This window comes from Acipenser ruthenus, chromosome 56, assembly GCF_902713425.1.
Source record: "Acipenser ruthenus chromosome 56, fAciRut3.2 maternal haplotype, whole genome shotgun sequence".
In the NCBI taxonomy this organism is placed as follows: Eukaryota; Metazoa; Chordata; class Actinopteri; order Acipenseriformes; family Acipenseridae; genus Acipenser; species Acipenser ruthenus.
Window position 1 is genome coordinate 2,801,658 of NC_081244.1, and position 25,804 is coordinate 2,827,461.

At 39.3% G+C, this 25,804-nt stretch overlaps 1 protein-coding gene across 2 annotated transcripts in view; it reads left to right on the forward strand.

Annotated features, from left to right (window-relative positions):
- Positions 1-3,153: 3,153 nt before the first annotated feature.
- Positions 3,154-25,804, forward strand: part of LOC117404346 (rho guanine nucleotide exchange factor 3-like) — a 29,101-nt gene continuing 6,450 nt past the window's right edge. Inside the window, exons 1-10 of one of the 2 annotated variants that reach the window (XM_059017416.1) lie at positions 3,154-3,407; positions 4,739-4,796; positions 10,791-10,853; positions 19,897-19,944; positions 20,328-20,435; positions 21,157-21,321; positions 22,293-22,355; positions 22,675-22,771; positions 24,142-24,218; positions 25,366-25,623. In XM_059017416.1, coding sequence (XP_058873399.1) covers positions 3,376-3,407; positions 4,739-4,796; positions 10,791-10,853; positions 19,897-19,944; positions 20,328-20,435; positions 21,157-21,321; positions 22,293-22,355; positions 22,675-22,771; positions 24,142-24,218; positions 25,366-25,623 — 969 coding nt within the window. In that variant the 5' untranslated portion in view covers positions 3,154-3,375. The remainder of the gene's footprint in view (positions 3,408-4,738; positions 4,797-10,790; positions 10,854-19,896; positions 19,945-20,327; positions 20,436-21,156; positions 21,322-22,292; positions 22,356-22,674; positions 22,772-24,141; positions 24,219-25,365; positions 25,624-25,804) is intronic. The other variant, XM_059017417.1, reaches the window with a different exon arrangement.

The window sequence follows — 25,804 nt, forward strand, 5'->3', positions numbered from 1 at the left end:
TGTGTACGAGGTGTCTTTGACAACAGTAGAGAAGCTTGAAGCTTTAATCAGTTCATACATCAGGAAATGGTTGGGAGTTCCACGCTGCCTCAGCAGAGTGGGACTTTATGGTAAAGGAATACTCAGGCTTCCAGTCTCCACTCTAACCGAGGAGTTTAAGTGTGCCAAGGTCAGACTGGAAATGCGTAAGGGAGGCAGCACCTGTGTTGAAAACTGGAAGAAAGTGGGCAGCAAAGAAAGCTGTGGAGGATGCAAAGGCTGCCCTTCGAATTGGGGATATCATAGGGCAAGGTCTGAAGGTGATCTGATTCAAGCATTCAAAATCCTAAAAGGTATAGACAATGTCGACCCAGGGGACTTTTTTGACCTGAAAAAAGAAACAAGGACCAGGGGTCACAAGTGGAGTCACAGGGGTCACAATTTTCAGAACAGAAAATAGGAGGCACTTTTTCACACAGAGAATTGTGAGGGTCTGGAACCAACTCCCCAGTAATGTTGTTGAAGCGGACACCCTGGGATCCTTCAAGAAGCTGCTTGACGAGATTCTGGGATTAATAAGCTACTAACAACCAAACGAGCAAGATGGGCTGAATGGCCTCCTTTTGTTTGTAAACTTTCTTATGTTCTTATGTTCTTAATAGGGAATGCATGTGATCGTTTTTTTCTTCTAGATGCATGTTAAAATCAGATGCATGATCGGATCCAGTGTGCAATGGCCTTTACTGTGAAATGTGCATACCAATGATAACAATGTGTTCCCCTTAGTGCTTAATAATAAAGAGTGTTCATACGTAATTGATTACTTGGAGATTTTTTTCTGCATATCTGCATTTTCTGTTTAAAAGAGTAACTATGCAATAAGAAATATGTAGGTTATGGTAAATATATAATGTTTTTGATTATATGTCTTTTTTTGGTATTTTTTTTATTTTTGTTTCGTTAAAAACACCACAAAGTTGAAAGGTGGAACAGAATGGAGAAAAAAAGCACGTGGCATATTTGACGGAGCCATGATCTTGATTAACTCCAGAGTTTATTTCAGACAAGCATCCCATTAAGTTATTACGTTAAATGTAAGGATGGTAACCCATGAGATTGCTGGGAAATATAGCTGTTTATAATTGTTTAAAAAAAGCAATTGTAAACTCGACTGAGGCAAAAGAAAGTTGCAACGGAGAAAAGAAAAAAAAAAATAGTGGACTGTTGTCATTTTATTTTAAGGCTGCAACATAAGCATTAAACTATTATCAAGACATTTAACACAAACTCCAACACAGGTAGGACATTAACAATTTGTGTGGTTAATGCATCTATCAATACATTCTGGAAATGGTCTACAATTCTCAACACCATTCCTTTGCTAATATTAACATGTAAGTGATTCCTCATCATCATGCATACAATAGTCTTGAAAATAGTCCTTAATGGTTTGATGTTTTGTGAACTGGGCCCAAGTCTACTGCCACAAACGACATTGTCTTAGGTTTTTAATTGTTATTCTTATTATTTTATAAAGAGTGCATACTTACGGCATTGCAAGTACCCAAATGCTGTGTTTTATTGTATTCTTTTATTTAAGTCAATGTTCAGGTGTTTTCACCTGATTTCAGGAGCTGTTCTTCAGTTCTATGTCATAGACGTCAGGCTCGATCATCCACATCTAGGCCACAGCAGCTGTGGATCCGGTTTCCTTTTGTACTGCAATACAAAGCAGGTTTACACAGCCTGGCACTGCCTCTAAATAATAGAGAGACACTCTGGCTGATCAATGTTACCTGTGTCTGTGGCAGGAACTAGAATTGAAGAGCATCTCCTGAATTGTTGTTTCTATAGACAGGAAGTGCATTTATTGATACAGACGGATAAATGGTCACACCGTTTTCCCTTTGAGTGCAGAGTTATCTGGAGTTTACTGTATTTTTTTGTTTAATTCGAGAAAATTAATACCTATAAACACCAATATAATAGCCTACTTGGCTAGAAGAAACAATTGAACCAGTATTAATCAGTATTTCATTTAGTTCGATCCAGAACGGTCGGAATTTTTGGAACCGGTGACGAAAATTCTCGCTTGGTTTGACCGAAATGGAATGGGGGAAAAATCAGGTTCAAATCCCTGCTAACAAGTAAACAATCTATAATAAAAATGTGGGGTTAATACATCTATTAATAGATTCTGAAAATTGTCTACAATTCTCATAACACATGATGTTTGATGTTTTGTGAACTGGACCCAAGCCTACCACCAAAAAAAGACAGTGTCTTAGATTTTTAATTATTATTCTTATTATTTTATACTGTCATGACGTTTACAATCATTCTGAGTGTTCTTATTGGAATTACTCAAATATTGTGCCATAAACATGTAACCAAGGCGAGTAAGAGCCAGCACCATCTAGTGTACATCTAGTATATTGTCAACAAAACAACTTGATCCAAAGTGGCTGATTGCTAGGTAGTGCTGGCGCTTACTCTTCTAAAGACATTTTGGAGAAAGCACCTTAACACAGACTTAAAAAATAAATAAATGAGTATTAGAGCCATTGCAATAGGAACGACTCTGAATGATTGCAAACACCCTAGACAGATAAGAAGCGACACCATTAGATATTCCATGTTGAATATATCATTAGAGATTCCATATTGAATATATCATTAGAGATTCCATATTGAATATATCATTAGAGATTCCATATTGAATATATCATTAGAGATTCCATATTGAATCACAATTTGATTGGTGGTTCTCTGACATATGCAAAAATAAAGTATCATGCAGATGGATGGATGTACAGACAGACAGATACCTTCATATACCCCCAGGATCTGATACCCTCAGTAACTGATGCTAAATAATGTTAATGCCAAGTTTCATGGCAATTGGAGAATAATACATGTTTCTCAGTAGCTCAGTAGGTCCACACACTTTATTTTATACAGTCTCACATTAAAGGCCAAATACTGCACCCACACAAACACACTTACACATACACACACTTACTCTCTCTCACACACACACATACACACTCACTCTCACACACACTCTCACACACACACACACTGCATCTTCAGTCTTGTATTTGAGCAATAACAGGAAGTTACAGGAAGTGTACTTCCCCGTATTGCTGCAGGTTTTTATAGAAAAGAGAAAGGATGTGGTCTGAGACTGAGAACATTGTGAGCGAACAAGTGACAGAGAGCAAGCAAGCGAGCGAGAGAGAGAGAGAATATTTGAAAAGTAGCTCAAATAGGAGCCTTCTCTTTTGTTTTTCTTTCTGTGTTTTTCTGAGAGATATTTCAAGGATTTAGGTCTCTTTGGAGGGCCAGTTGCCGTAGCAATATGGAGGATGTTTTGATATAGAGAAACAGGAGGCGATGGAGGGAGAGGAGAGCGAGACTACTTCCTGGTAAGATATGGAATGTGTGCTGAGCAACCGTTTTTTATTATACAGTCTTTTTTCAGCCAGTTCACACTAAAGTTCGTTCAAACTGTTTGAAGCCGATAGGAACAGTCTAAACTGACTCTCTTTTAGAGTTTGTTTTAATCAAATCTTGAGAGGTTTTCAGTTCTGAAAAACAGCAAGACAAACCAAGTTCACTACCTGGTCATTCATAACATGCCCAATTCTAAAGTAAAACTAGAAGATGTCTCATAGCTTTAGTTGTCCTATTCATCTGTGTTGTTGTGTAATGGGAGTGTGATGCTAATTCAAAAACAAGTCCAAACAAACTGAACTGGATTCATTAGAATCATCACCGCGAAAAGGCCTTTCATTTTGCTGCAGTAGGACTGAGTCATAACATGACTTAAGTACATCTGACTCGGGAGTAACTGGACTTGAAGTTATGTTTCCATCTGCCACTGGCATTGACTTGAAAGCAATCTGAAACCAGGCTTGTTAATTTTCATTAGATCATATTGATTCCAAGCTAGGCTGGCAGAACTCCAGCTCTCTAGCTCAACATACTGCTGGTGGAAGTGACCTGATTAGCTCCTAATGTGAAGTAAGGAAGGAAAGAAAAATTTAAGCTTAACATGAAGGCTGTGAATTAACTGCCAGGGATAGATTGGAGGTAACTTAAAAATAGCAATGAATACACAGGGGTCTGTTTGTCCGGTTGCAGATGGAACTGATGAGGGTTAATGGCGCAGGTGGAAATGTGATATAATTTGACACAGACATCCTCAGATACAATGTACATGCAATTGAAGGGTAGGGTCAGAAATGAGAGGCTAGTGTATTAGCTTCATGTCCATCTGTGCAACCTAGACCCCCAGATTGTAACCCGGACCTCCAGAAAAAGGTGAAGGGCAGGAAATGGAAGATAGAGAATTAGCCTGCTGTCTGTCTGCATCACTTGGCTGTGAGCTTGCTGGAAAGTCCCAAGTGCTGGGAGTGAACGATATTATTCATTCCATTTACTATATAATGCCATTAATAGGCATATGGGCTTTTACTTCATATGAACGGTATTCTGTGTCCTTTGAATTTATATATAAGCCCTGTGTCACAGTACAGGAGCCCCCATGGCTGAAGATGAGTATAAATGCAAGGCGTGGGGGGGATGAGAGGTTTATAAGTAATATATTACAACACTTTAAAAGTCCTGAAAGTTTTGTGAATTTAAAAAAGTGCGACACACAGGAAACTGTAATACATTAAAACAGTCCATAGAGCTTTGTGAATTTAAAAGGATGTGTGTGCACACGATTACACTGCCCTCTTTTCTCTCTCAGGTCTCCAGTGCAGAGAGAGAGGCTCTTAACCTGTAGAAACATCTCTGATATCTCAGGGGTAAGTGACCTCTCATTGACATCTCTGATATCTCAGGGGTAAGTGACCTCTCATTGACATCTCTGATATCTCAGGGGTAAGTGACCTCTCATTGACATCTCTGATATCTCAGGGGTAAGTGACCTCTCATTGACATCTTTGATATCTCAGGGGAACCTTTGTTTGCAATCTACTCTTTCACAGTGTTGAACTTGCTTGGTCACCTAGATGCTATAATTGCCTCCCACCCATCTGGGGCATCCAGGTGATTAACCAACCAGCTGTCTCCTATTGACTGTCATTCTTCAGCCACTAACATTACCCAGAAGACACTGTCAAGGTGAAATGACCCACGAGATGCAAGTGTAACAGATTTCCTGTGTTTAAGGTTTGGAAACTGAGAACTTTATATAAACTAGTGTACTACCAGACATGTTCGAGAGGGCATGGGTTGTGCTGGATATTGTCACTTCTTGGTGTGTTGTTTAGGCACGAGGTTCACAGCCGTGAAAAGGCCCTTGGTTGGCAGAACTGAGAGCGGATGTTAATTTAAATAATTATTCTTTATTTGAAAAATGTAAAACTTACAAATACATCAGCGGACTCAGATTGTGAAATACTACCATGAATGCAACACCCATGCCATAGAAAGGCCCTTGGTTGGCAGGACTGAGAACGGATGTTAATTTACATAATTATTCTCTATTTGAAAAATGTAAAACTTCCAAATACATCAGCAGACTCGGATTGTGAAATACTACCAAGATATGCAACACCCAATGACTAGGCACCCAGGCAAGTGCTACACAGCTACCTGAACAGACCACTGATGCACTTTAACAACATATGTTTTATGAATGCTAAAAGACTATGGAATTTGCACCATCGCTTAATTATGCTACAAAAATTTGCACACTCATTTTAAACAAGGGCAATGCTTCACAAAGTTGACATTGGGACTTATTTAACACAAGTCCAGCACCTATTTAGACGGTTCTGTCAGTCTTCTGTATCCTGTCTACCTACAAGCTCGGCTCTAGTCTTTATATATCTTTCTATGGTTTGGATTTTCCACACAGGAAGTGACCTGTTTCCTCTCCAGGAGAGCAGCTACTTCATGTGTTCCTGTCGTCTACAAGTATCTAAACTGCTCTCAAAATTGGTTAGAAGTGTGCAGAATCTCAGTTCTTCTTCATCACATTTGAACTGTTTGAAATTTGAACTGTCATTGACATGTTTGTATATACAGGGTACATAAAAGTACATCGAGTCTATCGATGGAATTGTTCATACTGCTACCTGCAGATGATGCATAGAAGAACAAATCCACAGTGATTATTGCTTTGCCTTGCAGAAAAGTGATCCTATATAAATGTTTAAAAATAACAAAAATTAAATAAAGAGTGCATACTTACGGCATTGCAAGTACTCAAATGCTCAAATGCTGTGTTTTATTGTATTCTTTTATTTAAGTCAGTGTTCAGGTGTTTTCACCTGATTTCAGGAGCTGCTCTTCAGTTCTAGTTGCATGTCATAGACAGGCTCGATCATCCACATCTAGTGCACAGCAGCTGTGGCTCTGGTTCCCTTTTGTACTGCAATACAAAGCTGGTTTACACAGCCTGGCACTGCCTCTTACTAATAGAGAGACACTCTGGCTGATCAATGTTACCTGTGTCTGTGGCAGAAACTAGAATAACTGAAAAGCATCTCCTGAACTAATACAGTATCTGAACACAAACTGAACAAAACAACTAATACAGTATCTGAACACAAACTGAACACATGTATTCACAACAAGAACCACTCAGAATGCCTGCAATGTAACCGGCCCTGTTTACAATCACTGCATGTAGTGCTAATTACAATACTGGAGTCTGAAATGAATCCAGCCAACATGGGAGATTAAAATGAAAACTGAAAATGACTTATTTTTTAAGATGACAGTTTTACTTGGTCTTTCAGTAGATCTTAATTTAAGTTATCCACTGTGCCTTCTGCTTCTGCAAAAAGTTAGCAAAACAGATTGTGATTTACACATGAAGAAATTGAATGATAAGTATAAAAAAACAACATTTTTATTTTGCTAAGTCATTGTGTATTGCATTATGTTTCTGTCCTTTGAAAACAATGTAATACAAAACATGTTTTTCCTTCTTTATGCAAGTCAAGCTTGTTATAATAGTAGAAAACACTAGTGGAGACTTGAGTAAATTGTTGATGCTCATAATGCATCAGAGTAGAAAAATGCAATATGTCTAAGACTTTTGCACAGCAGTGTGTGTGTGTATATATATATATAATAACACAAATGCAATATGAAACATATATACATATGGACGTTAACATATATTTACATAGAAAAGCAATAACTTACTTTAACTTAGTGGTGCTTTGCTTCACAATATCCATGGAGAAAAACAAGGTCTTGTTATATTGTCTTACTATTCCATGCCCTCATCAGCCACCTCAAAACTGAACTATTTCTATACTTCACTGCACAGGCTAGCCAATCCACAAGTAATTTAATTTTGTCTGCATATAAATGCACGACATATCTAATATAAATGCACAACGGTGTCATGCTGAATGTTGCATTATTTTGATGTTTTAAAAGTACATCTCATTTATAAACAGTCAGATACACGCCAGATGCATTTTACCGGACTCGTATTAAGAATAAAATCAATTCCAAAGAAATGCAACACTCAGGTCTAATGGATTTAATCAAATATTTTAAACATAGATATCAAACAAAATTACAGAAAATGTTAACAAAAATACAGATCAAAGAATCATGATAAGTTTTCAGCATGAAACGAAAACATTTCAAAATTAGTTGATGCATAGACCTGATCAGCCTCTGGATAGACTGCTGTGGGATGCTCCAACACTCTTCCTGTGCAGCTTTAGCCAGTTGGTGAAGATTGGCTGGTAGCGGTTTTCTCCTGTGGATGGCACGGACATAATTGCTTATAAAGACCCTAATAAACGTGTATTATGTCATTTCAATCACATAGGTTAAAAGAAATATGTGTTGTAATTTGCCCAAACATCAATATATCTCAATAAAACTTATATATTTATAACTTATATATATTACAGTCACCTCCAAAATTATTGGCACCCTTGATAAAGATAAGCAAATAAGACTGTATAAAATAAACAACATAGGTAATGAGCTATATTTTATACTCAAATACATGGGAAAACCATATTCCTTTATTCTAATACAATTGCTTTTTTTTATTAATAAGTAATAAAAAAATTCTCAAAAAGATAGGTGTCAGAATTATTGGCACCCCTAAAGATTCTTATAAAGTCAAACAAAATTAAATCTGCATTAACATTCTACTTCAAGTTCATCTCAGTCTTAAGGAACTGTATTGTGGTCATCCATGGCTTCCTGTTTCACTGAGGTATAAAAATGAGGTAACAAGCATATGAAATCCATTTGTCATCCATCACCATGGGGAAAGGCAAAGAACTCACAAATGGAGACAAATGGTTGTTGACCTTCATAAATCAGGCAATGGGTACAATTAAGAAGTTCAAAACCACTGGAACAGTAGTAAACTTGCCTGGTAGAGGATGCAAGTATATCTTGCCCCCACGCACAGTGAGGCAAAGGGAAATCCAAGGGCCACAGTTGGAGAATTAAAGAACTTGGTTGCATCTTGGGGTCACCAAATCTCCAAATCTACAATTAGACGCCACCTCCATGCCAATAGGCTATTTGGAAGGGTTGCCAGAAAAAAGCCTTTATTGAGAGCAACCAACAAACGTAAGCGCCTGGAGTTTGCTAAACGGCATTGGCACTTCGATTGGAACCAGGTGCTATGGTCAGATGAGACAAGAATAGAGCTGGCCACGCACACCAGCAGTGGGTTTGGCGTTGAAAGAAGGATGCAAGTGCAGAAAAGAACCTCATACCTACTGTAAAATATGGTGGTGGATCTTTGATGTTTTGGGGCTGTTTTGCTTCCACTGGTCCTGGGGCGCTTGTTAAGGTCAACGGCATCATGAACTCTCCCAGTACCAGGACATTTTAGCCAAAAACCTGGTTGCCTCTGCCGCAAGTGGATCTCCCAGCAAGACAATGACCCCAAGCACACATCAAAATCCACAAAGAAATGGTTAATTGACCACAAAATCAACATTTTGCAATGGCCACCTCAGTCTCCGGACTTGAACCCCATTGAAAACCTGTGGTTTCAATTGAAGAGGGCAGTCCATAAGCGCAGACCAAAGAATATCAAGGATCTGGAAAGATTCTGTATGGAGGAATGGTCTAAGATCCCTCCCAATGTGTTCTCCAATCTCATTAAACATTATAGAAAAAGACTCAGTGCCGTTATCCTTGCAAGGGGAGGATGCACAAATTATTGAAAACAAGGGTGCCAATAATTGTGACACTTTTTCTGGAAATAAATTCATAATTTGAGAAATGCGTAATTTTGGTTGATTCCATTGAATCATTAATAAAGTCAAATATATTCCACAAGTTGGAAAATTACAATATAGCTCAGTACTGGTATTGTAAACAGTCTTTTTTGCTCATCTTTATCAAGGGTGCCAATAATTTTGGAGGTGATTATATATAAGCAAAATAAAGGGGCCCATGTTGGCCAAAAAGTTCCACTTTTGACTCATCTGTCCATAGAACATTGTTCCAGTTCTCTTGAGGATCATCCAGGTGCTTTTTGGCAAACTTGAGACGAGCATTCATGTTGTTCTTAGTGAGCAATGGTTTCCGCCTTGCTACTCTGCCATGAATCCCATTTTTGCCCAGTGTCTTTCTGATGGTGGAGTCATGAACACATGAAACATGAGCGAGAGAGGCCTGCAGATCCCTGGATGTTGTTCTAGGGTTCTTTGTGACTTCCTGGACGACTTTACACCTTGCTCTTGGAAAGATTTTGGCACGACAGCCACTCCTGGGAAGATTCACTACTATCCCAAACTTTCTCCATTTTGACAATATGTCTCTGACTGTGGTTTGGTAGAGCCCCAGAGCCTTAGAAATGGCTTTGTAACCCTTTCCAGACTGATAAGCATCAACAACGTTTTTTCCGGAGGTCTTCAGGAATTTCTTTTGTTCGTGGCATGATGTGCCTCTAGAACCTGTTTGCTGGCAACTTCACTTTGATGGTAAGGGCCAAAGTTAGTCAGATTTATATTCGGCAGTGCTGGCCCAAAACAGACCTGGTTGTTAACCAAAGTACTCAAACAGCTGACCCTAATTAGCCCTTTAATTGGGTTGAGTTAACTAGGGGGGGGGGCAATAACTTTTTCACACCTGAAGATTGCATGTTTGATTACCTTGCACACCAAACAAATGAAAGAAGCACCAAACTTTGATGTCATTTTTTCTCTCAGACTCCCTCTATATACTACTACAACCCACAAATAAATCTGACCAAATACAATGTGAAAAATGTGCAAAAATGCAGAAAATCAGACAGGGAGCGAATACTTTTTCACAGCACTGTAGCTAGGAACCCTGTATATTCTGTTATAGAGCATAAAAGTAAAAGTGTTTATATTTGTAAACTTAATGAAACACGTCATAGGTATATATACGTTAAACATGGACACAGGTTTAGCAATCTTTTTTAGACCCACCCGTGTGGATTTACTGAGCCATTTTTTAGAACACCCCAAGATTTGTCATTAATATCCTTTATATACCTACCTACTCTGGGTGTGAGAATTTCAATTTTTGGTCAGTAATCAGTGATATAGAAACTTGCTTTAATTAGGCACCGTAATCTTGTACATTTTACCATTTGCGGGTATGTGGTCCTTTTCTCTTGCTATTTTAGATGAATTGCATGTGTTGAAGTCATCAATTAAATTAGACAATCACTAATTTGCCTATTTTCCATCACATTGGTTTGATTTTATATGCACAAATCAAAACTGCAGAAGCAATGGAGTGTTCAAATAAATACATTTGTCACACCTACACCTTTTATAATTCTTGAATCTGTTAAATGATTTTTGTATTCACAGAAAAAACGGAAGCAAGGGACAGTGACTGGCAATGCCTCTAGTATCCAGCTCCCAGAAGACAAGGTTTGTAATTCAACTCAAAGTTTGTTCATTCTCAGTTATTCACAAACTGTGTTTATTCTACACGCTAGTGAAGCTACACTGCGCATAAGTCTTATGCAGAGGTGAAAGTAACTTTGATTTCATACTGGTACTTTATTATTGTTGAGTCGTCGTCCGTCGTTTTGTTTTCACGTTTTTTTCAGGTTCAAGGTCGTTTGTGTTCACAATGCAGTTTGCAAGTGGACTCGGTTCGTTTATATGGGCTGTGAACCGGATGTTTACAATATCCTGCAAGGTATCTGTAAATATGATTAAACAAATAATCCATAAAATCATTTATTTTATTTTTTTAATGGCGTTAGCACAACCTAATAAATTTGGCCTACTCTGCTATTATCTTGTTGAGCAAACCGATGCCGTTTTGATTTACGACTTAACGTTTTTACTGTTTCTGACAGGGACAAAAACAATAAGGCTATTTCTGCTCTACTTGAGTCATCAAAATATGAACTAAACTACGCGCGAAATGTTCACTTTCAAATGGTGTTACCTTGTATAGTACGTTTTGATTGTGAAGCATCTTGTGGTTATTTTTCTGTTTTGATGTTTTCCTTTTTAAAGCAATTAGAATACGCAGCGTATTACAGTCTATCATTCTACCATGTAATAAAATTGAATAATATGCCTTTTTCTTAGGCATTTACTTAAATTCAGCAAGGGCTCTGCATGTAAATAAAGTCTGGGTGTTGTGAGTTTTGGTGGTGGTTGGCAGGGACGGGGTTAATTCCTCTCCCTGCCAAAAACAAGTGAGAATGTGGCTGTTCCCAAACAAGGTAACTGGTGTTAATTGGGAACAGCCACATGAGTTTGGCTATTTGTAAGTTAAGATAAACGGTAACGTGTTTGTTGACAGGTAAACGGCTAAGCCGTCCTGTGTGAGTCAGGGACCTGCTAAAGTGAAGCAAGGCTCTACGTTTGAGCTAGACTTTTGTTTTGTTTCATTTTGTTTACTTTGTTTTGTAATCATTTAATAGCGCGTAGCGCTTTAAAAACCTTCAGATCCTGTGTCTGGGTCTATGTTTTAAAGGGCAAACAAGCCGACGTTCATTGGAAAATGAACAAGCAGAAGAACGAATCTGTATTGCAAAGCTCAATTGCATCTGCCACTGTTAATAATAATAATAATAATAATAATAATAATAATAATAATAATAATGAAACCGAGAGAAAACAATGTCTGCGTTTTACAACGCAACGTCGTTAAAGGTTGTGTCAGTGGGTTGTAATCGTTTTTTTATTGGAATAGTAATATATACAGTAAAAAATAAAAAATCCACAAAAGACAGCCCTGTAAATATCGCAACACAAGCGTGTATTAAGGTAGGCTTACAGCACAATAAATTAAAAAAACAAACATGGCTTTAAACTTAATAAAAGCAGTAAGTATCATCTTTATTAACACATTATATTTATTTTCACTCTCAAAACGTGTACATTGGTAATTATGGACAATCGATGAAAAATTAATCTTCATTGCCTGTGTTAATACCAAAAGAAATGCAACCCTGTAAATATCGAAAAATAAGTTCATACTGTTGGCCCACAACACACTAAAAAATGCTTCAGTGTTTTTATGATTAACAATAAAATTAATACAAGTACCAGTTTTATATAAAAAAATGAAAGCAAAAGTAACTCACTTGTTTTTATAACGCGTATAATAAGAACGCTGGAAAAGGAGCAAAATACGAATATTCATTCATATACAAAATAAAAGCAAAAATTAAAATAAAAAACACGTACAAATACACTGAAAGGCAACCCTGTTAATATCAGTAAACAAGTTTGTATTTGGCTTTCTGTCAGCAGGCTCAAAAAAACGTCACAGCTGGTTTTAAAATGAATGAAGTCATTAAATAAACAGTATGCATTACGTGTACCTTAAAATAAGTTAAATTCCGTTTTCTTATCATTCTTCCTGAGCCTCAGGGTCTCTTCATTGCTGTTGAAAAACAAATTGGAACATTCAGTATGACAAGCATTATATTATTATTCAGAATTAGGGCTTCTGATTTTCGGTTTTAACCGATAAAACACCCCCGATACAAAAAAAAAAATGAAATCGGTGGATAGCCAATAAACAGCGGAAAACACAGGAAAAACTGTGGAAATGGTTTATCATTTCACGTTGACTTTACCCTTTTCCCATTAAGAAATAAAACCTACTACAAAAATAATAAATACATTTCCCAGTGCTGCTGGGCAATGTCCCACCTTCCTGACATATATCATTGATTAGTTCTGAAGACTTTAAACCTGCTCCAACTACTGAGTGACAGCAGGATGGAGGCTTGTCAGAGGGATTTAAAGCTGTATTAAAGTTAAGATACGGAGGATTTAAAACAGAATTGTGACAAAATGTACGAAAATACCTACACGCAAAAACCCCAGAATGTGCCCGTGACCATAGGGATTTCGTTGTGGAAGACAGCAAAGGAAATAAGGTACAATTTAAGTGTGCAAGTACTGTCGAGTTACTACTAACTATACATATTTTGACAGAAAAAAAAACGCTCAAGCATTTTAGAAAGTAACTGAAAACACTAATTTCATACAGTATATAAAAAACGAAAGCCCCCCCCCCCCCCCAAGCACCGAAAAATACAATTAATAAAACCCGAAAAACAGAAGCCTTACTCATAATATTAAAGAGACTGCCATCTATTTACCACAGACAATTGTGAGGGTTTGGAACCAACTCCACAGTAATGTTGTTGAAGCTGACTCCCTGGGATCCTTCAAGAAGCTGCTTGATGAGATTCTGGGATCAATACGCTACTAACAACCAAACAAGCATAATGGGCCAAATGGCCTCCTCTCGTTTGTAAACTTTCTTATGTTCATATATTTCCCAGCAGCCCTGGCGATTATTTGAAGTTTTACAGTATACACAATATTTCAGTTATTCATTATATTAAGTAAGTTGACAGATACCACCAGCACCATTCTTAAAGCAGTATTGACAGTATTGTCTACTGTACAGTAGTGTATGTGTATTTCAGTGAGTTTTTGTGCAAAAAACAAAACTGTTTCTGTGGCCATTGCAGTTACAAGCTTTTGCCACAAGATGACAAAAAAAGTTTGGCATAAAATTGGCATTTTTCCGGGCACTGCGCCCACATTTCAAACCGGATCGCTACAAAATGTACTAGCGACTAAATTCAAATATATTGGAAGAGCTGAGTGGGGGGAAAAAAAATCAAGTTGATCGGTGAAAACTGTAGGAGGAGATACCGTTACAAAATTAAGGCGGAATAATAATAATAAAGAAACCGAGAGAAAACAATTACTAACCGGACAACGAAGAAAAAAACATGAGGAGTGAAAGGACTTAAATTGCAAAGAAAAAAATGTAGCCAAAACAATCATTTTGATAAGTTGAAATTATAAAATTACATTGACAGAATGTTTTACCAGTACACAGTACTGGGCCGTACTGGCTTACTTTCACTTCTGGTCTTATGCTACATTTGCATCTGAACCATCTGTAAAACTTAATCTTGTATAGTTCCCAATATCAAACTGTGACTGCAGCTGGTTTCATCTGTAGTCTGCAATCTAACAATCCAATCGGCAACCGGACATTACACAAATATCAATGATCACCTGTATGGTTCCTGAATGGCTCCTTTAGTAAAGGCACAGCCCCGTGGTGTGCAGGAGGTCATGCAGTCATGGGACCGCAGAGGTCCTGAGGGTCTCCTCCGGTAAAGGCATGGCTGCGTGGTGTGTAGGGGGTCATACAGTCAGGGGAGTGCAAGTTCCTAGCTGTGTGAAGTCAATGGTCTTCTCTCAGTATTCCAGTCGCATTGGCTCCTCACCACGCTACGTCTACTGGCCAGGTGCCTGATGAGCTCAAGCAGACAGCTGCATGGCTTGCCTTTGTCCTCCAGGAGCCAGTCGCTCACCCACCTTTTGTAGCATTTGGGGATCAGAGGACACCCATTCTGTTGTGGGAGATAGCTGCCATGAGGTAGTGTAATTGGTCTAGGCATATAAATGAATAGATTTTAAAAAGAAGCATTATAGATTCAGGGACAAACGTTTCATTTAAGTCTTTCATTGCTGAAATGAGTTTTAATTCACAGTTTTATATCACTGGGTGATGGATTTCTTTATGGTTCTATTATGAAGAATGTGTGTGAGGTGACCAAAACCTAAATGTGGTTTAACTAGAGTTGTATATAGGGTTAACTTCCCTAGACTTGTAATCCACACTTTTGGCAACATGACTTTTGAATTGCCTTGCGAGATTAGAAATTAGTCCACTATAAGTCCTCTGCAAAGACTTCTATTTTCATCCATATTCTACAGATAGCTCTCTTGCTCTGTCAGCCTGTGTGCCTATCTGTCTATCTGACTTGAAACTGACACTTTTGTGAAAAGTCACCAGCTCTCAATTATTTTGAAACCATGAAACCTCAGAATGCAGCCACCCTGTCATTTCCTGTCACAGAGCAGCCAAATATGGAAGTGAGTGAAGTAGAGAGAGTGTGAGCAGCACTGACACAGGAAGCTGTCTATACCTGCGAGGCTTCATGAGGGACGCTCTGTACAAGTCGCAAAACAGATCCGAACAATGGCAATTCAAACATAACAATTCAAACATTTCCAATGAAAAGGCCAGTACTGAAGCTTTCAGACAACGGATCATGCACGTGAACTCCAAGCATTTTTAAAGCTAACAAAATAATGACCTGTTTTTCACTTCCATTCGCCACATAGGTCTCAATTGTGCAGTTTTGAATACAGGTAATAATCCAGGAAGCACGACAGTCTGAAAGTATGGCATGCTAACGGAGATGTTTTAACCTGCTGTAGTACCAGCTATCATGTATATGTGTGTGTGTGTGTGTGTGTGTGTGTGTGTGTGTGTGTGTGTGTGTGTGTGTGTGTACAGTGGTTTGCAGAAGTATTCACCCCCTACCAATAATGTTACATTTTGTTGAATTACAAATAATGTATGCACAGTTTTTCAAACTAACCTTTTTTATTCAAAGCTATGGTGGTTAAACTGAACATGGTTATATGACGAGGAGGTTAAATGTCAGCAAAACTTGCAAAGAAAATGTACAAATTTACTGGTTGCATAAGTATTCAGTCGCTTAAGTTAGTACTTGGTAGAAGCACCTTTTGCAGCAGTTCATCTACATCTGCTGTTAATGTGTGAACACTGACTTCCATCTCAGACACAGAACTTTGCAGATCTCTCAAGGTCATTGTTGGCTTCAGAGTGACATCCCGAACCAGTTTCCTGCTTGCCCGGCTGCTCAGTTTGGGAGGGCGACCTGACCTGGGTAGTGTCTGGGTGGTGTGATGCATCTTCCACTTCTTAATGATGGACTTCACTGTGCTGAGAGTGATAATCAGAGCCTTTGAAATGTTCTTGTACCCTTCTCCTGCTCTGTGCCTCTTTACCACTTTATCCCTGACGTTTCAAAAGATGTATACAGTGGTTTGCAGAAGTATTCACCTCCCTGCAAAGTTTTCACATTTTGTTGGAACCTGAGCGTACTCCACGATGCTTTCAAAGTAGACTTTACATGCAGAATCTACACAAACTACTCCACATTGACAAAGTTAAAAAATGCATATAGAATATAAATAAGATTTACAGAGAAAAACAGATTAATCTCAGTTGCATAAGTATTCAACCCCTTTGCTACTGCAGCCCTAAATCAGCGCAGGTGCAAATTATTTGTTTGAAAGGTCACAAAATTAGTGAAATGGTTTCAGCCTGTGTGTACTCAAAGTGGTTTAACTTGTAGATAATTTCCCTCAGGTATATGTAGACTTTCAAGCTGTAACTCACATAGTGATCCAACAAAGCAACCAAGGAGCTTTCGAAATAAGTCGGCGATGAAGTGGTAGAGAGGCACAGAGCAGGAGAAAAGTACAAGAAAATTTCAAAGGCGCTGATTATCCCTCTCAGCACAGTGCAGTCCATCATTAAGAAGTGGAAGATGCATCATACCACCCAGACACTACCCAGGTCAGGTCACTCTCCCAAACTGAGCAGCTGGGCAAGTAGGAAACTAGTTTGGGATGTCGCTCTGAAGCCAACAATGACCTTGAGAGATCTGCAAAGTTCTGTGTCTGAGATGTAAGTCTGTGTTCACACATTATTATTTGTTTATTTAGCAGACACCTTTATCCAAGGCGACTTACAGAGACTAAGGTGTGTGAATTATGCATCAGCTGCAGAGTCACTCACAACTACGTCTCACCCGAAAGACGGAGCACAAGGAGGTTAAGTGATTTGCTCAGGGTCACACAATGAGTCAGTGGCTGAGGTGGGATTTGAATCAGGGACCTCCTGGTTACAAGCCCATTTCTTTAACCACTGGACCACACAGCTTCCTATTAGTGGGTCCCTACACAAAGCTGGCCTGTATGGACGGGTGGCAAGAAAGAAGCCATTACTCAAAAAGCATCATCTTAAAACACATATGGAGTTTGTGAAAAAGCATGTAGATGATACTGCAGACATGTGGAAAAAGTTTTTTTGGTCAGGCAAGACAAAAATTGAACTTTTTTGTAAATTCCAAGCGTTACATCTGGCGCAAGCCAAACACTGCACATCACCCAGTCAACACCATCCCAACTGTCAAGCATGGTGGTGGCAGCATCATGTTATGGGGATGCTTCTGCTCAGTAGGGACTGGGAAGCTTGTCAGGATAGAAGAGAGAATAGATGGTGCAAAGTACAGGCAAATCCTTGAGTCAGCCAAGACTCTGAAACTCTGGAGTAAATTCACATTTCAGCAGGACAATGACCTGAAGCACAAAGCCAAAGCCACACTGGAGTGGTTGAACAAGAAGAGAATTAATGTTTTTGAGTGGCCCAGTCAAAGTCCTGACTTGAATCCAATCGAAAATGTATGGTGAGACTTGAAGATTGCAGTCCATCGACGATCCCCAACAAATTTATCAGAACTGGCGCAATTTTCCTGTAAAGAATGGGCAAAAATGTCACCATCCTACTTTTAAAATATGCGTTCGACTGTAATAAATGTATATAGGATAAATGGTGGTAAAACCACTCCATATTTTTTTTCTTACCAAAAATAATAATTTAAGAAATCATCTCTAGTCTATGTAGTTTTTATACTTGCTGTCTGTCCCGTCTCTGTTCCGCTCTGAATGGCTAGGGATCGCTGACAGTCAAATCAGTGGTTCCTTAATAGGCTAGTGTAGTTTCACCGTCAATCATTTCATCCTGTCCTGACAGGTCTCGTTGGCTGAAGCAGTGCTAGAACGCTCTCATTCGTTTAAATGATCATCGGACTGACTGTGCACTTTCATTTGCCAGCTACAGCGGCTGTCATTCAAAACGCTTACTTTGAAATTAGCGGGTTAAGGCGTATATATACGGTGACAGTTACTAGTTTGATTTGAAAATGGGGCGCAAGAGGAAAACACTTGGAGTATTGTGCACAATACCCTGAGCAATGGATGAAGTCTCCGCGGCAGGACGAAGGGGGCCAGTCTGCCTTGCCTCCAGTGAGTCCAGCTGTGCTTAAGGAGAGGGGCGGAGCTCGGAATAAGTGCAAGTTAGTTCTGTTCAACTGTGTAATGTTTTGTTGCATGTTGAATATGATAAAGGGGTTTCTCTAAATGAGATGTTTCTCAATGGCATACAAAGTCTTTTTTTTAAGCATAAGAGGTATAACTGCAGTGTACTAACAGATTCTTTTTTATGTACCCAAAAGGTTTAAAAAATCATCAATGCCAGTGTGACCAGGTGTAACTGTGGGTATTAGAGAGAGAGAGAGAGAGGAGCATCGATGGCAGTGTGATCAGGTGTAACTGTGGGTTTTAGAGAGAGAGAGAGAGAGGAGCATCAATGCCAGTGTGATCAGGTGTAACTGTGGGTTTTAGAGAGAGAGAGAGAGGAGCATCGATGGCAGTGTGATCAGGTGTAACTGTGGGTATTAGAGAGAGAGAGAGAGAGGAGCATCGATGGCAGTGTGATCAGGTGTAACTGTGGGTATTAGAGAGAGAGAGAGAGAGGAGCATCAATGCCAGTGTGATCAGGTGTAACTGTGGGTTTTAGAGAGAGAGAGAGAGGAGCATCGATGGCAGTGTGATCAGGTGTAACTGTGGGTATTAGAGAGAGAGAGGGGAGCATCAATGCCAGTGTGATTATGTGTAACTGTGGGTATTAGAGAGAGAGAGGGGAGCATCAATGCCAGTGTGATCAGGTGTAACTGTGGGTATTAGAGAGAGAGAGAGGAGCATCGATGGCAGTGTGATCAGGTGTAACTGTGGGTATTAGAGAGAGAGAGAGAGAGGGGCATCGATGGCAGTGTGATCAGGTGTAACTGTGGGTATTAGAGAGAGAGAGAGAGAGAGAGAGGAGCATTGTGACAGTGATGAGGTGTGGTGACGTCACAGACCAGGAAGTAACTGAACCCAAAACAGTGGATGGGCAGGTGAAGCTGAATGCAATGGCACTCAGCTTGTTTAATAAACAAAACAAATGATTTTAACAAAACAACAAAACACAAAACAAAAAGGCACAAGGGCCAAACGAATAAACAAACAAACAAGTAAGTGTCGTGCTGGCTAATCCAGCACATTTTAGCAATTGTTAATTCTATATTATTCTCCTCGTGCTCTCTCTCTCTCTGCTCTCCCGTACTCTCCTCTCTACACCCAACACCCTTCAGCACAGACAGCTGCAAGTTCTTATACTCTGGACGAGGGGTTAACTAGCTGTTAATTATCTTTCTACCCCTCGGCCACAGTCTGCACGCGTTTGGTAAGGATGCATGACTGTCAGCTAGTTACATAATCAGTAGCTGATCAGTCATGCATCCTCACTGGGTTTTTAAATATAATAATAATAAAAGACGCAGGGCTTTTATCCGCGCCGCAAACAGAAATACAAATAATAATACATAGGGGCGGGACACTCCGCCACAAGCATCGATGCCAGTGTGATCAGGTTTAACTGTGGGTATTAGATCAGGTTCTATTGAAAGCTCTTTTCTTCTCTCAGCAGGTGGATGAAGCCATTGAGGATTCTGGAACAGGAAAAGATGCAGAAGTGAGTCTGTCTGTCTGTCTGTCCTGCATGAGAACATAAGAACAATTACAAATGAGGAAAAGCCAGTTGGCCCATCTAAGCTTGTCCAGTTCCTAGCTGATTGGTCTTAAGACGTTGTCAAATTGGGTCTGAAAAGATCCAAGTGAGTCTGTCTCAACAAGATGACTAGATAACCCATTCCATACCTTCACCACTCTGTATGAAGAAGTGTCTCCTTCCCTTCTTTGACAAAGAGAAAATGTAACTTTTACAGAGTTTTATAGACTGAACTGCAACCTCATCCCCTAAGAGAAAGGTTGCTCCCTCCAGTCCAGGGCAGACTTGAGGCATGGAGACTGAACTGAACTCTCTTCACTAATGTTTTCTGTTTTGTTTTGATGCAGGAGCCCAGCAACAAGAGGGTTAAACCGGTTTCCAAGGGAACGGGCCTGGCGGGTCTCATGGGCCCTGTCAATTCGACCTCGCTGAAGCGGATTGGCCAGTCTATTTCAGTAACCATTCACACTACTACCTAAACTTTCTAACATTCCAGAGCCCCTCTACCTACTTCACCCTGTAGCGTTCCTGAACCCCCTTTCTTTCTGCGTATCCAGTGTTGTCCGTATCGCAGCAATGTATTTTTCAACATAATCCCAATTGGTTTTATTCACACATCATAAGTAAATCAACTGGGGAATTACTTTGTTCAGCATTTACTCTGGAATGCCAGGAGAAAGATCATGTTTCTTCTAAACATCATTGTATCTAGTTCATTCTCTCTCCTGAAAAATTACGTGGATAAGAAAAACATATCCGAAAAATAGATTTAGAAATATATTTAGATTTTTTTTTCAATATTCAATTAAAATAAAATTGAATTTAGACACATATTTTAAAATATGTCTAATACATATTTTAAATAAATGGAGATTGAATTATATTTTATGTTCCATAATATATTCCAAAACAGTATTTAAGTATACATTGCAATATTTCAATGAAATTCCAAAATATATTTTACATAATAAAAATTAGGACATTTTCAAAGGATGCTGAAATATGTGGGAATATATACAGAAATACATTGCACTAAATAACAATATTTTACTAAAGGAATATGCTTAATATATTTTTAGTACTTTGAAATACTGCAATATATGTTTCATAGGTGAGGGAAAGGTGACAAATAAAGCCATTGTGAGCTGCTTGATTTCACTCTCGTTTCTCTCTTAGAGGTCAATAAGTTTCAAGACAGACGCTCGTCCGTTCCCTGCAGCCCCACTGCGTCCGAGAGTGAAGAACACGCCCTCGACGAAGCGCAAAAACAACCTTCTGTGGAGCGACACGGTCGAGAGCATCAGCGAAGAGCTCTCCGCAAAGGAGATCAAACGACAGGAAGTACGGAGAGCAGGGATTACAGCGTTACAAGAAACACATGACCTGGGCAGTCCCGCCTTGTCTGTATCACAGCATTATATTTGTAAAGATGTTGCCGACTCTTTGAAATGTGTACTCCATGAGTCATGGGTATAAATCAGCTAGGGAATTGTTAACTTGGGAGTGTTTGCCAGGAGAAAGAATGTCTCTTTTAAGGATGGTGTTCAGATCACACTCCGTCCTGCAACAATGCTGATTTTCTGTTCCCACAACACGCATTTCAATCACCTGCACCGTTGCAGGAGGGACCATTAACTGGATACACTGCTAGAAAGAAAAATGTCTTTCTTCTGGGGAAAGTTCCTGAGTAAAAATTGAAAAAAGTCATTTCCTAGTTGGTTTACCTTTGAGGAAAAAAATATAAAAATATCAAAATACCTGGAGCACTATAAGTAGGGCCCGGTGACATTTAAAAAAACATTTTTTTTTCGCAAATTGTTTTATTTCATTGTTCACAAATTTATTTTTATTATTTATGTCTTAGCAGACACCCTTATCCAGGGCAACTTACAATTGTTACAAGATATCACATTATTTTTACATTCAATTACATTATTTTTTTACACACAATTACCCATTTATACAGTTGGGTTTTTACTGGAGCAATCTTGGTAAAATACTTTGCTCAAGGATACAGCAGCAGTGTCACCCACCTGGGATTGAACCCACAACCCAGAGTCCAGAGCCCTAACCTCTACTCCACACTGCTGCTACAGATACACATTAATAAAACAACTCAAATATATGTATATAAATAATAATATCATATACATCATGTTTTAACTACATACATGTTTTTTATTAAACATTATCTGCTTTTGTTCCTACATTTTGACATAAACTGAGTCTCCACTTTCACCTTTATTTGTGTCAAATAGGGTTTCATGGCTTTCTTTAAGGTTATTCTCTCTCCCTCTCCCTCATTCTTTCAGGTAATATTTGAACTCACTCAAGGGGAGCAGCAGCTGGTCGATGATCTCAGTTTAGCCAAGAAGGTTTGCTTGTTTTATTGATGTCACAGTAACTTGTGTAACCAACAAAATAATTCCATACACTTTCTATCCCAGGCACATCCATTGAGTCAACTGTTGTGGTGCAGACAGAGAACATAACTGTACATTCTAAATTGCGGATAAATACAGAGTTTGAGAAATAAATAAAAAAAACACAAACAAACATATTCCGAAAATATGATAGTAAACATGGGGTGTGTGCATATCCTTAATAGAATAGTTTTTTTTTTCTTTTCTGAGTTTTTAGTACTGTTTTTAGTGTACTGTGTTTTTAGTATAGTCTTGTTTCTCTCTCCAACAGGCCTATTATGAACCAATGCTAAAACTGGACATCATGACAGAGAATGAATTGACGCAGATATTTGGGACACTGGACTCTCTGATCCCGATACACGAAGGTAACAAAATGTACCAGCGATGATACATGAATCAAAATAAAACTGACAGCTGACAGTTTGTATTTTAGAGTTGTAGGACAGTGGAAGTCTGTATGTGCTGGCTATATCAGCTCAAAGAGGCTGAAATATGTGGTATGTGACAGTCAATGAAAATCTATTATATACTGCATTATTATTTTAAAAAATCCAGCTTTAATTGTTTTCTATTCATGAGCAACCTTTATTTAGTCAATGTAATTGAGAGAAAAGGTTGCTGAAGAGAATCCTGTCAAGTGGTTGAGGTAAGCAGCTGATTGGATTGTTTGAATTGCAGTTGAATTCTGAGTTAATATATTAAGTTTATATATATATATATATATATATATATATATATATATATATATATATATATATATATATATACAGCTCTGATAAAAATTAAGAGACCACTGCAAAATTATCAGTTTCTCTGGTTTTACTATTTATAGGTATGTGTTTGGGTAAAATGAACATTTTTGTTTTATTCTATAAACTACTGACAACATTTCTCCCAAATTCCAAATAAAAATATTGTCATTTAGAGCATTTATTTGCAGAAAATGACAACTGGTCAAAATAACAAATAAGATGCAGTGTTGTCAGACCTCGAATAATGCAAAGAAAATAAGTTCATATTCATTTTTAAACAACACAATACTAATGTTTTAACTTAGGAAGAGTTCAGAAATCAATATTTGGTGGAATAACCCTGATTTTCAAGCACAGCTTTCATGCGTCTTGGCATGCTCTCCACCAGTCTTTCACATTGATGTTGGGTGACTTTATGCCACTCCTGGCACAAAAAATCAAGCAGCTCGGCTTTGTTTGATGGCTTGGACCATCCATCTTCCTCTTGATCATATTCCAGAGGTTTTCAATAGAGTTCAGGTCTGGAGATTGGGCTGGCCATGACAGGGTCTTGATCTGGTGGTCCTCCATCCACACCTTGATTGACCTGGCTGTGTGGCATGGAGTATTGTCCTGCTGGAAAAACCAATCCTCAGAGTCGGGGAACATTTTCAGAGCAGAAGGAAGCAAGTTTTCTTCCAGGACAACCTTGTACTTGGCTTGATTCATGCGTCCTTCACAAAGACAAATCTGCCTGATTCCAGCCTTGCTGAAGCACCCCCAGATGAGTCCAATTTTCAGCTTTGCCCAACACCTGGTCGTCTAATGGTTAGACGGAGACCTGGAGAGGCCTACAAGCCACAGTGTCTCGCACCCACTGTGAAATGTGGTGGAGGATCGGTGATGATCTGGGGGTGTTTCAGCAAGGCTGGAATCGGGCAGCTTTGACATGAATCAACAAGTTATTAGAAGCTTGTTCAAGCCGTGGTTTCCTCTTCTTGCAGACTTGTGGAACAGGCTACAGACCCTGCGGGGTTCCGAAGGCACAGTCCATGAAGTTGGGCCGACACTGATGGAATGGGTGAGCTTCGAATAAATCCCACTGTAACCCCAGTCTTTTCCTCTGAAGATCTCTGTACCAGAACCATTAGCAGAAATACAACACAACACACTTGCTTTCAAGCAAATATTGTGTCCTGGTTTCTGTGCTAGGCTGGGGTTAGTCACTTTCTTTTAAGATTTCTTAAATCTCATCCTCCCTAATAGTTTTATATTCTGGGGTAAATAGATTCCCTCAGTCTTCATAACTCATTTTTGAGTAATGTAGCCAACATTTCCATACATCTTCCCTTTTTTGCACTTCCATTTGCTACACAGGTCTCAGTTGAGCAGTTTTACAGCAAACATGGATTTCATTTTAAAACTGATATTTGGAACTACACTAAGCTCTCAGTTTGCTTGCCCTGCCTTCCAGGAAGTCTGTTGCTGCTTTACTTCCTCGAACATTTCACATCAGTAGTGTCTTCTTGGTCATAGGCTGAAAGCAGTCAAAGGGGGAAGCAGCTGATTGGTTAGAAGCCAGTGAAGAGGTGGGCATGGTTTCACCATTCGGGGAGTGCAAGACTAAAAGCATGGCTTGCACTTTCTTTAACCTAGCATCAGACCAAAATGTTTTAAAATGAAATACTGTAACAGTTGTTTCTTTCAAAACTGCACATTTGAGACCTGAATGCATGTGAGTGATGGAGAAAATGTTTACAACTGTTTTGTTAGCTACCCTTTGCTGCCCAGTGTCCAGTATATTTGACCATAGGTATTAAACAGGTGTGGGAACATAGCCAGGGCAGTAAAGGGTTAACACCTGGGTTAGTCTGGTTGCTCTTGCCTCTCTCCAAGACTGAATTATCCTTTTTGTGTTGTGGGGTCCAGAACTGAACCCAGTATTACAGGAGACTGTCAACACTGCACCCTCAATGTAGTATACTGCACTACACAGACACACTGACTGGGGGAGATAATGGATTTGAAAACATTGGTTAGCATTCCTTCAAGTAAAGTAATACTGCATTGTGGCATTAAGGATTGTGGGTGTTGTGGCAGTATGGATTGTGGGTGTTGTGGCAGTATGGATTGTGGGCGTTGTGGCAGGAAGGATTGTGGGTGTTGTGACCCCACTGTGTGTAAATCCTTACCTCACGATGCTAACTGTAACCCCCCTCTCTGCACAGTTCCCCTGCCTGGACTCCTACATCACGTACTGCTGTAACCTGGTGGCAGCCAAGGCCCTGCTGGATCACAAGAAGCAGGAACGCCGGGTTGACGAGTTCCTCCGTCTCTGCCAGGAGTCTTCCTTCAGCCGCAAGCTGGACCTGTGGAACTTCCTGGACCTGCCTCGCAGCCGGCTCGTCAAGTACCCCCTGCTGCTGAAAGAGATCCTCCGACACACCAGCAGTGAGCACCCGGACCTGCCCCACCTGAAGGAGGCTGTGAGTACTAAACCCTTGATACACACGTTACCACACTGAAACCAGGAGGAGGCTGTGAGTACTGCACCTGCAATGCACTACACTGTACCACAGTGACACATTGACACCTAGATGATGCTGTGAGTACTGCACCCTCGATACACTACACTATACCAGTTCCTTGGAAACACGTCATTATTGA